This window comes from Dipodomys spectabilis, unplaced genomic scaffold, assembly GCF_019054845.1.
Source record: "Dipodomys spectabilis isolate Male_0828 unplaced genomic scaffold, ASM1905484v1 ptg000141l, whole genome shotgun sequence".
Classification (NCBI taxonomy): Eukaryota; Metazoa; Chordata; class Mammalia; order Rodentia; family Heteromyidae; genus Dipodomys; species Dipodomys spectabilis.
In genome coordinates, this window is record NW_024870818.1 from 7,955,063 (window position 1) to 7,968,917 (window position 13,855).

Here is a 13,855-nt window from a genome sequence, read left to right on the forward strand (position 1 = left end):
GAAGGTGTTCAGCCAGGGTCTGAGAAGTGGTACAAGTGGAAAATTACTGCTGGAAGAAACGTAGCCCTGAGGTGATATCAAATCCATCCAACCCCCACATCACCCGACGGGCCCCTGGGACATCAGTCTGACCCGCGCATCTGAAGGGGCCCTCACCTCCCCACCTCCAGGTCCAGCGAAGGCCTTCCCGGACTTCCACTTCGGCCCACGGAAGCTCCAGGCTTTTCCCGCCAAAGCCGGTTTCCACCCCCTGGGGTGGGCTGGCGCCTGCGCACTGCGCATGTGCAGGTTCGCAGCAGCGGCGGCACCATGGCGGCGGCGGCGGCGGCGCTGGCGGAGGGGAACCTGTTGCGCCAGTGCCCGTTGCTTTTGCCTCAAAACCGGGCGAAAACTGTGTATGAGGGGTTCATTTCGGCTCAGGTACCGGTTCAGTTGTTTCCTTCTCCTGGGACAGCTTCTCAACACGGCGAGTCTCGCTCCCGGGGAAGTTTGCGACCGGGGACTGCGGACCCTGACGGAAGAGCACGGCCCTGAAGTGGGAGTGCTGCGGCCGCCGCCGCGCCTGGGCCGGGCCGCGCGGAAGGGGCGTGGCTGGCGGCCGCGTGCGACACGCCCCCTCGGGTTGATTGATGGGTGCTGCGGAAGCCCAGATGCTGAGGCCTTTTGGAGGGAAAGTCATCTTGGCTCCTTGCCAACTCTGGAGTGTGTGTGCGTGCGTGTGTGAGTGTGTATGTGTGTGTGTCTCCTTGCCAACTCTGGAGTGTGTGTGTGTGTGTCTGTCTGGAGTGTGTGTCTGGAGTGTGTGTGTATGTCGAGTGTGTGTGTGTGTGTCTCCTTGCCAACTCTGGAGTATGTGTGTGTGTGTCTGGAGTGTGTGTGTCTGGAGTGGGTGTGTGCGTGCGTGTGTGTGTCTGGAGTGTGTGTGTGTGTATGTGTATTTTTTTTGTAAGAGATCTCCACCAAGACAAAATTAATTGCCTTTCCCGGAGGTCCTGACGGAGTTGGTGACGTGCTGCACTGGGTTGAAGTTTACAGAGTGTTCTTCAGGTTCAGCATCGCCATCCCTAGCACTGAGACAGAGATGGAAGAAATAACCTTCTCTTATTATAGTGGCAGAAATGATGGTCTGGGAAACTGACAGTTTGTCTGGGGTCACCTCAGATTCCCCTTAATCCGAAGCGTTTGATAGCACTGCCTAATTTTCCCTTCCACTTCCCATCCCAAGTTGCCTAAGGGTAGGATTTTGAGCAGAGTTTTCCTTGTTGAACTTTACTCTCACCCATTAACCCTGTTCTCAACACTCCTTAAAGATGGGGGCGGGGAGGGGATCCTATTCTGGGAATTATCTCATGTTTACAAGTTCCCTCAAAATATATTATTCTTTAAGAACATTGAGTGCATTATCAAATTCACTTATGAATGAAACTTTTACTTGCCCCTAAGAGTGTTAGAAAGTGAGATCAAATTGTTCAGTGATTAGGATTATTATTATTATCCTCCGAAATGATATAGAGCTTCTCTGTGTTTTCAAAATCACAAGTAGAGATGTTAAAACTTCTAAGGAAAAAAGTGAGCTCACCTTTCTTTCCTCAGTAATTGAATTAAATATGATTCACTTGCATACATCATTTAGAGACATTCAAAAAGTATTATGACTAGATTATTTTACTTATAGGAATTAACGTTATTCTTAATTTTAGACTTTAAAGAAAGTACAATTTGTCTGTATCTGCTGTAAGAAACATGTAGTCATCAGAATGTGTGATGATTTTTTTTTACTTGTACTGTAGCTACAATTGTATTTTGTACCTTTCTTAAAGGTCAAATATTAACCTAGATATGGTATGTTTTTTCTACATATTTCAAGTATATGGAAAATTATCAAGGATATAGTAAGAAGTTAAGCATACTCTACCCAAATTTTGCCCAATTTGAATTTCTCTTGAGTGTGGAAGATGGGTAGGCATCTATACATATTTTCCTAAGCCATTTGACATGAAGTCAAAGACATACTACCTATTTATTCCTAAATACTTCAGCATGCATTTCATAAGAACAGGGATATACTCATACATAGCCACATACAGTTACTGAAATCAGGACATTTAATCATGATACAATGCTGTTACCTAACCTAGAGTCCATAGTTAAATTTTGTTAATGGTACAGTCACATATTTTATATTTTCCTCATCCCTCCTTGTCTGATACCACATTATATTTAATTGTGTTCTCTTAACCTGAAGCCAGATGAAGCACATGATGTCAGCTGGTCCCATGGATGAATATGTTAACTTTGATCCCTTGGTTAGAGTGACATTAGCTAAATTAACCTTTTGTAATTAGCAGACTTTGGGGGAAGTATGTTGACTCATAAAACATTCACTCACATATCCTAGTTTCAGAATTTTTAACTCTTACTTGGAGTTTGTTCTTACTCCTGTAGTTGCAAAATGAAGCTCTAATACTATCATTCCTTCTATAAAGCAGAAGTAAAATTGTGTGACTACAGAGTATAAGAAATAAGACAATGTACAGCTTTCTGCTGAATCTACTCAAAGAAAGCGAGTTATTTGTGTTTCAAAAAAGTAATATTATTCTATAGTTAGGAGTTGTGTCTGTTCTAGACTGATGAATACAAAAATTTATTTAATTGAATATAACCGTTACCTCCTTTATTTTGACACTCTAGTTGCCCCAGATTTTACCAGTGAGAACACATTTTTATTTACTTAAGTTTTTAAGATCTTGCTTGTTTAAATCTCTTATTGCTGGTTTAAATCTCTTATCATCAGTTTAAAAGTCTTCTGTAGATACTGACCTGCAATGTTTTACACCAGCAATCTTTAAAAGTTATATAACTTCTTTTTAAAATAAGTTTTTTATTGTGAAAATACTATACAGCGAGATTACAGTTACACGAGCAAGGTAATGATTACATTTCTTATCAAGCATTGTTGCCTCCTCCTTTGTTTTTCCCCTTCCTTCCCTTCCCTCCCACCTTCACAACTAACCCCCCCCCAACTAAATTGTAAAGTTGGTTTTTCAGTGTTATGTCTTGTACATCTCATTGTTACAATGGGTCAATCTATATCCCTATTTAAACATTTTATTTTTTCCTTTCCCCTCACCAAATTATACCGATACAGACATCAAATACAGTGAAAACGGGTTATACTATCGAGGAAGAACATAAAAAGAAATACAAAAATCACATGGAACCTTATAAATACGTTAGAAACAATAGCAAGAAAGAATAAAACGACTTGTGTCCCTATTTGGGGGTTCATTTTGCTTAACTTCATCTTATATGGTCATATGTACATAGCTTTTGACCTTTTCTACTTGTCCCTGACATATACTAGTTATTGCAAATAAGGGAAACCATGGGACCCATGTTTCTTTGGAAAGACTTGGAAAACTTACATTAAGTGAAAGGTTATGTAATTTCTATCCATAGTTCTTTTTCATTCAAGAGTTGTTAAAAAGTTAAATTTTTTTGTTGGAAATAATTTTTTCTTAGAATTTTTAATTTTGTTATTTTAGTTTTATTAAATTTCAATTTATAGATAATATTGCTTATCAAACATGTGTGAAACTTAGTGCTTCTTTTTTTGGTCGGTCGTGGGGCTTGCATTCTGGGCCTAGGCGCTGCCCCTCAGTTTTTCAGCTCAAGGCTAGTGCTCTACCAGTTGAGCCACAGCGCCACTTACACTTTTCTGGTGGTTAATTGGAGATAGGAGTCTGCCTCCATCAGAAAGAATGACATTGCCCCATTTGTTAGGAAATGGAAAGACTTGCAAAAAATTACATTAAGTGAAGTAAGCCAGGCCCAAGGAAACATAGTTCCCATGATTTCCCTTATTTGCAATAACTAGTATATGTCTGAGTCCAGCAGAAAAAGTCAGATAAGTTGAGGTTAGGTGAAATGAATCACAAGATAAGTATTCAGATGTTTTTTTCTTTCATGCGATTGTTTCTAACATATTTATAAGATGAATTCTTTGTTGCTTTGTATGTCCCTCTCCCATGGTATAACCCCTACTTTCACTGTATTTGATGTTGGTATAATTTGTGGAGGGGAAGGGCAAAAACAAATCGTTTAAATAGGGATACAAGTGGACCCATTGCAACAATGAGATGTACAAATTGTTATGTGGAAAAATGAACTTTACAACTTTGGCTGGAGGGGTTGGGGGTGGGGTGGGAGGGGAGATGGGAAGGGATGGGAAGGGGAAACAAAGGAGGAGGCAACAATGCTTGATAAGAAATGTACTCATTATCTTGCCCATGTAATTGTAACCCCTCTGTATGGTATTTTCACAATAAAAATTTTTTTCTTTTTTGAATGGGGAAAAAAAAAAAGAGTCTCATGGACATTCCTGCCTGGGCTGGCTTTGAACTGTGGTCCTCAGATCTCAGATTCCTGAGTAACTAGGTTTACAGGCTTGAGCTATCAGTGCCCGGCAAACTTAGTGCTTTATTTTTTCTGTAACCTAACAAGTTTTCTTTATATTTTCTTTCTTTCTTTATGTGTATATATATATATACATATATATACATACATATGTACATATACTTTTTCTTTATATATATTCTCTATATTTTTGTGAATAGTCCATTTGTGATATTAAAAAATTGTGTATTTTCTGATGTTAGGTTCTTTTCTCATGAGTGTATTTGGTTGGTTGTTCTCATCATGTAATTTGTTTCCTTATCTCTTTAATGTTTTTAGGTTCAATAACGTTTCTTAATTGGTTATCTTTTGCTATATAACTTTTATAAACCTTAGTGGCCTAAAACATTATAACATACATAATTATAACAAAGTAATATTTTTATTTTTTAGGCCAAGGATTTGCTAGCAATTTAGTTGGTGTTTCTTAGTTAGGTTCTCTTGCATACTTGCAATAAAGATTTTTGTCAAGGCTTCAGTTATATGAAAGTTGACTAGCGTTGGAGGATTTCCTTCCAAAATGATTTATTCACACAGCTATTGGCCAGAAGCCTCAATTCCTTAGGTCATGGATCTGAGTAATACTACTTTTTTGTAATCACAGAGATCTGGCTTTCTCTGAGTAGATCCACCAGAAAGCTGTACGTTGTCTTATTTCTTATACTCTGTAGTCACACAATTTTACTTCTGCTTTATTCTGTTGGAAGTAAATTTCTAATCCATTCTAGATTTCTTTAATGTCACAAATATCCATGCATTATTCTTTATTCACTTAAATCCATTAAGGTTTCTTTAAGAAATTCTTTTTCTTAAATCTATTGAATATGTTTTTTTTTTGTCTTAAGATCTCATCCGAGATGTCATTCCAAGAATACCAATATGAGACTCTACCTTGGGCATTTCTATTTTTGTTTGTTTTGTTTTGTTTTGTTTCTTTTATGCTACCAGTCCTGGGGCTTGAACTCAGGGGTTGGTACTGTCCCTGAGTTTCTTTTGCTCAAGGCTAGTGTTCTACCACTTAAGTCACAGCTCCACTTTTGACTTTTCTTTTTTGAGTAGTTTATTGGAGATAGTCTCATGGACATTCCGCCCTGGGCTGGCTTTGAACTGTTATCCTTAGAACTCAGCCATCTGAGTAGCTAGAATTACCAGCATAAACCACTGCCACTCAGATGACTTTATATATATGTATCTTTCATATATATATATCTTTTGTTTCTATTTAATGTGATAATGTCTTCCCTCAGCTTGTCAGATATATAAACATAAGTATATGTTTTAATTTTTACCCAGTTCAATAATCTTTGTTATTTTTGTGTCCGTTTCTTTTGATTTTTCTCTTCTTTATGGGTCTTTTCTCCTTTGGATACCTGGTGTACTTTGATTGGATGTCAGACATGAATTCTACCTTGGTATTATTAATCTCTAAATACTATAGAGATCTGTTGAGAATGATAGTTAAATTATTTGGAAAGAATTGAATCTTTTTAAGGTTTGCTTTTAATCTTTGCTAGGCAGAACCATACAGAATTCAGTTTAATTTGTCTTTATCCAGGAGGTTCCTGCATTACAAAGTTTTCCATTTTAGCTGGCTAGAGCATTACTGTAATCAAGCTAGGGTTGTAGCCCAGTGGTAGATTATGTGCTTGGCATGTTACAGGACTTATACTTCCTTAAAAAAAAAGAAAAAGGTTAGGTTTTATACTGTATTTTTGTGGTTCACAAGTTCAGATGTTTTTCTTCCTCTTTGCTGTCTGAAAATCATTGTTTTATATCTCTAGTCCATTTTGAAAAATGAAGTGGGAGGATAACTTCTGCCTCTTACTTCATTATGAGTAGAAGCAAAACTTCATAAAATTTCCAGTTTTTGTTTTTTTAATGTTGCTTTGAGAAGACTGTTATCACTTTGTTACCCTCAGAAGTTATTTGATGTTTTTCCTAGAGGCCCTGGACTTTTTGTTTTAAAAGTTTGATATTCAGATATATTTCCGAATGGGCTATTGCAAGTCATTTTTCCTATATGTCCACTTGTCCTTCTTGATGTGAATTTTCAGAAGGTGTACTTGGATTCTAATTTTAAATATTCTTTTTCTAATCCTTTTTGGTTCTCCAGTTACATGTGTATTAGTCGTTCTTGCCTGTTTTCTACCTTAACCTTTTTTTCTTCCTTGAGCATCCTGAAATTTACTCTCCCATTTTAATATAATTTTGCCTTTTGCCTTTATTTCTTATCTGAGTTTAGTCAGCTCATTCATTATTGTGGACTCCTCCTCCCCTCCCTTTTTCTCCTCATTCTTTCTTTCCACTCTTTTTCCTCTTCTTCCTTCTCTTGTTCTTCTTTCTGACATTAGTTTGAAATGTTTGAATCTGTTTCTTAAAGATATGTAATTTAGCATTATAATTTATTTATAGTTTGGCTTATGGGGTCTGCTGTTATCTAAAATATGTTGATTCTTGATTCTATTTGTGTCTCATAGTACCTTTGGATTGATGAACATAATGTTTGTATTTATGAACATTTTGTCCCATTTCAGTGATTGATAGAATTCCTACCAAAAGAATACCCTCCTCTGTTGCAGAAGCAAAGTGCATCTTATTTAAGAGATTTTTTTTTTGTTATTGAAAGGAAGGAGTAATATGAAAGTTTACAAGTTTTTCTTTCTAATACTCATTTTCAAAGGGTGTTTCTATTTATTATCTTATAATCCTAAAACATTTCCTTTCCAATGCTGTTTTCATGCTTTTTCAATATATATATTTACTTACTTATTTTGAGTCAGAATCTTGCCATGTGTCTCAATTGGCTTTAGGATTGAAATCTTCCTGCCTCAAATCTTTGTAGTGGGATTGTTGGTATATACTGCCACACTGACATCTCAGCTTCTTGTTCATATTAGTCTCCTCTTTGTAGTTAGTTCCCCAACCTACCAGCATTCTGTGTTATTTTTCTATTTAATCCAATCCCCTCATAATTTCTTCCATGAATTTTTTTCTCTATTGACATTTCTTTTTTTTTTGCTGGTCCTTGGGCTTGAACTCAGGGACTGGGCACTGGCCCTGAGCTTCTTTTGCTCAAGACTAGTCCTCTACCACTTGAGCACCACTTCCAGCTTTTTCTGTTTACATGGTACCAAGGAATCAAACCCAGGCTTCATACATGCTAGCCAAGCAAGCACTCTACCACTGAGCCACACACTGACAGAGCTCCAGAGTGGGCTCTACTAAAAAAATGAATTGTAGTTTTCTTCTTACTGATAATTTGAAATTTATTGAGTTTCTTGGCTTCTGATTGGAAATATAGACATTTTGTGATTTTGTTTGTAACATTGATCTTTACAGTTTGGAGGAGAATTGTCTTATTGATATTCAAGTTTAGGGAACCCTCAGTTCTGTCCTTTACAATCTTGGAAAATCTGCTTTTTATAGATAGTATTTTCTAGATTCTTTAAGAACAGAAAGGCCTAATGTTAGGCATTTTCTTGAATTAGACAAGTACTGTGGGATGTGACATGGCTTTTGACCTTTTAAATGGCTGGAACTTTGAAAGTTTATTAATTTAGGTAATAGCATAAATTTCTACAGTAGAATAGTTTTACTATTTTCAGTATGAATTCCAGATTGTTCTTACACCTATGTGCAGGATGTCTGTAAAGTTAGTAATACTTTTTAGTGTTTTAATGAAAAAGTGAATTATTGTTATTTGACCTTTAGAAAAGGTCACTAGTACATTTTGTTTCATTTTTTTAAAGGACATTTAAATGTAATGAAAGTCAGAACTGTAATATTACCATGAAAGTAAAGGTTATGGGGTACATTTAATTGTGTTCCTCTGTTTTTGAATCTACTTTGAGGGAGACTGTGCTAAAATTCCACATGGTAATTGTTTTTCGAGAATTTTATTACTCTTTTCATTTTATACTGTTGGAGTAAAAGATTACATTTCTGTTTGTCTTTTTCTGCTTATTTTTACTTAAATTTCACACGTATTATCCTATTTAAGTACAAAGTTTAAACTATTTACCCACTCACTTTCCAAAGAAAGTAAACAATATACTTTTCAGAGAACAATGCTCTCTGCTGTCCCTGCTCTTAGGAAGTGCCTAAGTTAAATTGTGTATGTTCATATATATAACTTGAATATTTATGTCAAAATAGCTTAGTGTTTCTGATTTTATTTATTAAAGGTTTACTGGTATGAAAGGATTAAATATACTCTAAAGTATTTTTTTTAAACTATTTCTCTTATGTTTAAATATTTATATTGCCTAAAATAATAGTTTTATTTTCTTCAAATTTAGAAAATAAGTTTCAAACCTGAGATGTAATACAGTTTTTGTTCTTAATTTATATTATCATTTTCTTCTATATTTAAACAAATTTGAAAGCATTTTTAAAGAAAGAACATTTAAATTTTTTCTGTATGTTTACTAAGAAGTGAACTTCTTACTCTCTTTAAAAATAATACCTTAGTATCTTTGTTTCCCATGAGTGACAATTTTGACGTAGATTTGAATTGCAATCTTTAAGTGCTATATTCTGTAGCTTGTATATTTCAAGTGTAAAAAAATAAAGATAAATTTTATTGTTTTTAGAAAATGTGGAAAATGCTTCCTGTTTATGTGATTCTTTTAAAAATGTTCAGCATTAAGTGAAGATGAAAGTTTGAACTTTTAAATTCTTTTCCACAGGGAAGAGATTTTCACCTTAGAATATTGTTGCCTAAAGACTTAAAACTGAAGAATGCAAGGTAATGTGGTGGTTAGTTACATGCATGTATTTTTGTGGGATTGACACCATGTGTATACTGTGTTTAGTGACCACAAAGGCCTTCAGCAAACTCAAAATATATTTTTTCATACAAATAAGTGTGGCATTTGTAAGTTATTTTCCTACTATAAGTTACTTTTCAAAGGTAAGTCATTTACTGTTTTTATTTAAACAGTGAGCAGCAGATGTGTATATTTTCCCCAAAAGTGCCAAATAGGTGTATAAAGAGAAAGGAGTAGGAGACAGGACCTTGAGAATACACTGTTATTTAAAGGACTAGTAAATAAACTAACGGGGAAATTAATATGACTAGAAACGATCAGAAATGTAAGAGGAAACTTTAGACCAAGTAAAAACCCTGAAGGAAATAATGATTAGCTGTGCTGAGCAATGCAAAGAGGTCAGGTTAGATATAATTCCATTTTGTGTTGTATTTGGAAAGTTTGAGTGCATAGAAAAGAAACATAAAAGTATAAACTACTTAGAAGAAAAGGAGAGGCCAAGCTAGGGTTTGCACTCAAGGAAGATTTAAGTTTGTTTTTTATTATATGATATATATTAAAGAATGTTAAAATCATTAAAAAGAAAAATAATAGAAAATAATTTAAGATTACCACAGTAATGGGATAATTAGTGAAATGATCAAGTTGGTTACAAGGGTTTGGAAGTACATTTGGAGAGGAGAGGGTGTTACCTATAAGCAGTGCCATGAACTACTCTGATCAGGAAGGAATAAAGGTATGTATGGGATTTGATAAACCAAGAATAGAGGGTTGTGGAAGGCCATCATTTGGAGAATCAGACTGTCTATTTCCAGATAGGTAAAAGTCATTCTTTGAAATTTGTATTTATTGAGCCAGACATCAGTGTCTCACATCTGTAATTTCAAAACGATAATGCCTGGAGGATCAGAGTTCAAAGCCAGCCCTGGAAGAAAATGAGGAGACTCCTTGTCCACTTAATTAGCAAAATACTCCATTAGACTCATGACTCAAGTGGTAGAGTTCTGGGAATGAGTAAAAGATCTGAGTAAGCTCTAAGCCCTGAGTTCAAACTTTGGTAATGACCAAAAAAACAGAAAAGTTGCTTATCTACCAATATTGAGAGCCCAGGAGGTGAGATAGATGAACTTTATCACTACCTATACCGTTAAAAGTATGTACAATTATATTACTCTAAAAATGACTAATATATTAGTATAAATGCATTTTGAAATATAAATGTGATAAATTATGATCCAAACTGTTATTTATATTTAACATACTTCAGCGAAGAATTTAGTTTTAAATAGAAAATTTTGCTTTGGATATGTTAAAGTTAAAAAAAAAGATACTGTTTGCATGTCATTTGTTGATTGTAGTTATTTATATTTTGAAATGAAATTAATACTGACAGTTTGAAGACAAGGCTTTTCAAAAGTGGAAAAATTTTATTAACTTGCCAGAATTATATTTATGTCATTCTTTTGATTGTATGTGGGTATTTGTTAGCATACAAATAAGTTTTTTTTTTCTAATTCTAAATAGTGAATAAACCATTTTGTCCTATTAAAATTTTAGATTACTATGTAGTTGGCAACTGAGAAGCATACTTAGTGGATACCATCAAATAGTCAAGCAGGTAAGCCTTTTGAAAGGTTTATATTTTAGATGAGGATAGGAAATCAGTGAATTTGTTCTTTAAAGATCTGTTTTGCAAGGCTGTTATAACAAACTAGTATAATAATTGCTGGGTTTTTACAGGTTTCTACTCTATCAAACATTTTAAGGTACTTTACATTATATATTGTTTTCTGGAATCCTGTGCAGATCTTCAGGCAACATTTATGTTGAAGTTAATTTTCATATGAGACTTAACGTTTTCTTAAGATATTATTTCCTGGATGGCATCTCTGAAACTCCAATCTAGATCCAGATTATCTGTGGCAAACATGGGATTTTGGTCTCTCAGTCAGTAATGGAAAATGTATTAGAAACATTATATCATATATACTTACATAATGACAGAAAATAATGGTAGCTAGAAATTGAGCTATAGTCAAGATTAATTTAGTTATTACTAGTTCCTGTGATACTGTATCTGAACATTCCTTCAAGGATTACAGCAAGTTAAAAATGGGTTACTAAGCAACTAATAATGAAAATGAAAAATAATGAAATGCTTCTCATAAAAAGTATTAGTGGTATTGGACATTTTTGATGTCTTATTATTAGTGTGCTTTTGTTTCTTATATTTTTTCTATGTTATGGTAAGTTATATGTGATAACTGACATGGAGAATTATCCACACTAAACAATATGTATCAAGTCACAAAGAAATGTAGGAGCAATGTAATTTGTGGAATTTTTGCTGTCACCTGAGCTGTGTCATTGTAGTAGTTTTTTAATGGAATGTTTAAATTATTTCACTTCATTTTCTTTTTACTTTCCCCAATTTCTGTGACTTTATATTGTACACTAAAGTTTAAGAATGGCTACATTGAGATATTTAAGTGGCCCGGAAAATTATTAAAAACTCAGCAAAATAATAAAATGTGTAATTCATTTCTCTACTTGTATATCAAGATAATCTAGAAAAAAATCTGAAGGGTTTTGTGTGTGTGTGTGGTTGCTTGTTTGTTTTAGGATATCTTTGTTTTCCAGTTGGTCCAGTAGAACCCAGTATTTGAGTTTTGTTATATTTCAAAGTTTAGTTGATTATTATTTAACTCATTATTTTTTTTTTTTGTTAAATACAGGCCAAGTAGTCAACAATTTTTTTTTATATAAGTGACCAGAATCATCTTTTCAGGCCTGTGGAACTTAGTCTCTGTCACAAGTATCTCACTCTTTTCTTAACAGCACCCAAGCAGCCATAGGCAATGGAAAATGAATGGGCAGGGCTGCAAGTCAATAAGGCTTTATTTACAAAATAGCTGTCAAGATAGAACTATAACCTTTGGGCTGTAGTTTGCAGAATCTTAATATAATTTATTATTTATCTATAGCAAGCTAAAAGAAAGAAATCATTCAAAAAAGTATAGTCTAAGATGTATAATACAAACATAACTCTATCAAGATAGTGAATGATACACCATTGTGCATTGTTGAAATATCTTACAGTTTTTATTTCTGTTACCTTAAAAGACCCGAATAAAGGGGTGGGAATGTGGCTTAGTGGTGGAGTGCTTGCCTAGCATGAAGCCCTGGGTTTGATTCCTCAGTACCATATAAACAGAAAAAGCTGGAAGTGGCATTGTGGTTCAGTGGTAGGTAGAGTGCTAGCCTTGAGCAAAAGAACCTGACTGACAGTGCCTAGGTCCTGAATTCAAGCCCCAGGACTCGCAAAAACAAACAAACAAAAAGACCAAATAAATTTCCATTTGAGTTTGTTGAGACAGTGTGGTTATGGTACAATGCATCTAAAAATAAGAAAATACAGAGAAATGTTATAATGTTCTAAGGGAGCAATATGAAACTATTTTCTTTGCTTCCTTTTTATTTTGTAGTTATTTAAGAAATATCCTCTATTTATTCTGTTTTAGAGGCCATTTTCCATTTTTGCCATGACAGTGTGATACTTTTTATTTTATTGAAGGTTTTTCTCTTTTTGATGTAGTTTAGGATAATTGTGTAGGACAAAAATGAGAAAAATATTAAAGCATATGTTGATAAGTAATTTGTTACTTTAACGACTTTTAAAAGTCATTGAGTTTTTTGAGTTTTTTAATTTCTTCTTTCCATTCACATCTTTATCTCTGCTCTTGTCTTTTTAAAAATAATGATGCGATTTGTTAGATTTGTTAAACATGGTAGTGAACAGTGCTAAAGGAATAGGACTGTGTGGGGTTTTAAGTGACTTGTAGGAAATTCAGCATATCTCACTAAAATTGATGAGTTTAATTACTTTTATAAAATGACAAAAACTTTACTACTTATTATTAAGATGTAAATACAGTATTTTTCATGTTAACGTCAGCATATAAATTGTTTTCATAAGTGAAGGATTCTTTGTAAATGTAAAACTAATTATAAATGTTTTATTTAGAGAATGCAGCACTCCCCTGATCTATTGAGCTTTATGATGGAGTTGAAAATGATTTTGGTACGTTTTTTTTTTTTTTCTAACACTGTTATCATGTTCGCTATGTCTTGATTGTTTTTATAACCTTTAAAAGCTAACATGATTAGAATTTAAAACTTTTCAACTTACAGTCATTTTATGTTTTATTTTACTACATACTTAAATGTGGATAGTACTGTCTTCAGTTGCATTAGGAATAGAACTATGTGAAGAAATTCATTTGGTTAAATCATAAATGTGGTAGAGTTGACACTAGAGTTGGGCAGATAGTGGAGAAATAAAATGAATTTCTTGCCTGTCAGGGAATTTAGCATCTGAGGATAAGTTAGATGGTTGTATCTTAATATGTGAAGTATGAATAATTTTGTATATAGCCACAGATTTCTGAAGAGATGTTGTCTTTATTCTATATGTGTATGTGTATATGTATATAGGTATTAATATATAGTATATACTGATATATACTATGTTTGCACATATGTATACATATAGCATGCATGCATAAATACATTATGCATATATAATATACATTTGAATCATATTTCTTCCTGGACTTCTTTTAAAAGAGATT

General features: G+C 34.1%; 1 protein-coding gene across 1 annotated transcript in view; it reads left to right on the forward strand.

Moving 5' to 3' along the window:
* The first annotated feature begins 294 nt into the window (after positions 1 to 294).
* Positions 295 to 13,855, forward strand: part of Fancl (FA complementation group L) — a 51,103-nt gene continuing 37,542 nt past the window's right edge. The window contains exons 1-4 of the mRNA XM_042691191.1: positions 295 to 420; positions 9,144 to 9,202; positions 10,782 to 10,842; positions 13,249 to 13,305. Coding sequence (XP_042547125.1) covers positions 310 to 420; positions 9,144 to 9,202; positions 10,782 to 10,842; positions 13,249 to 13,305 — 288 coding nt within the window. The 5' untranslated portion in view covers positions 295 to 309. The remainder of the gene's footprint in view (positions 421 to 9,143; positions 9,203 to 10,781; positions 10,843 to 13,248; positions 13,306 to 13,855) is intronic.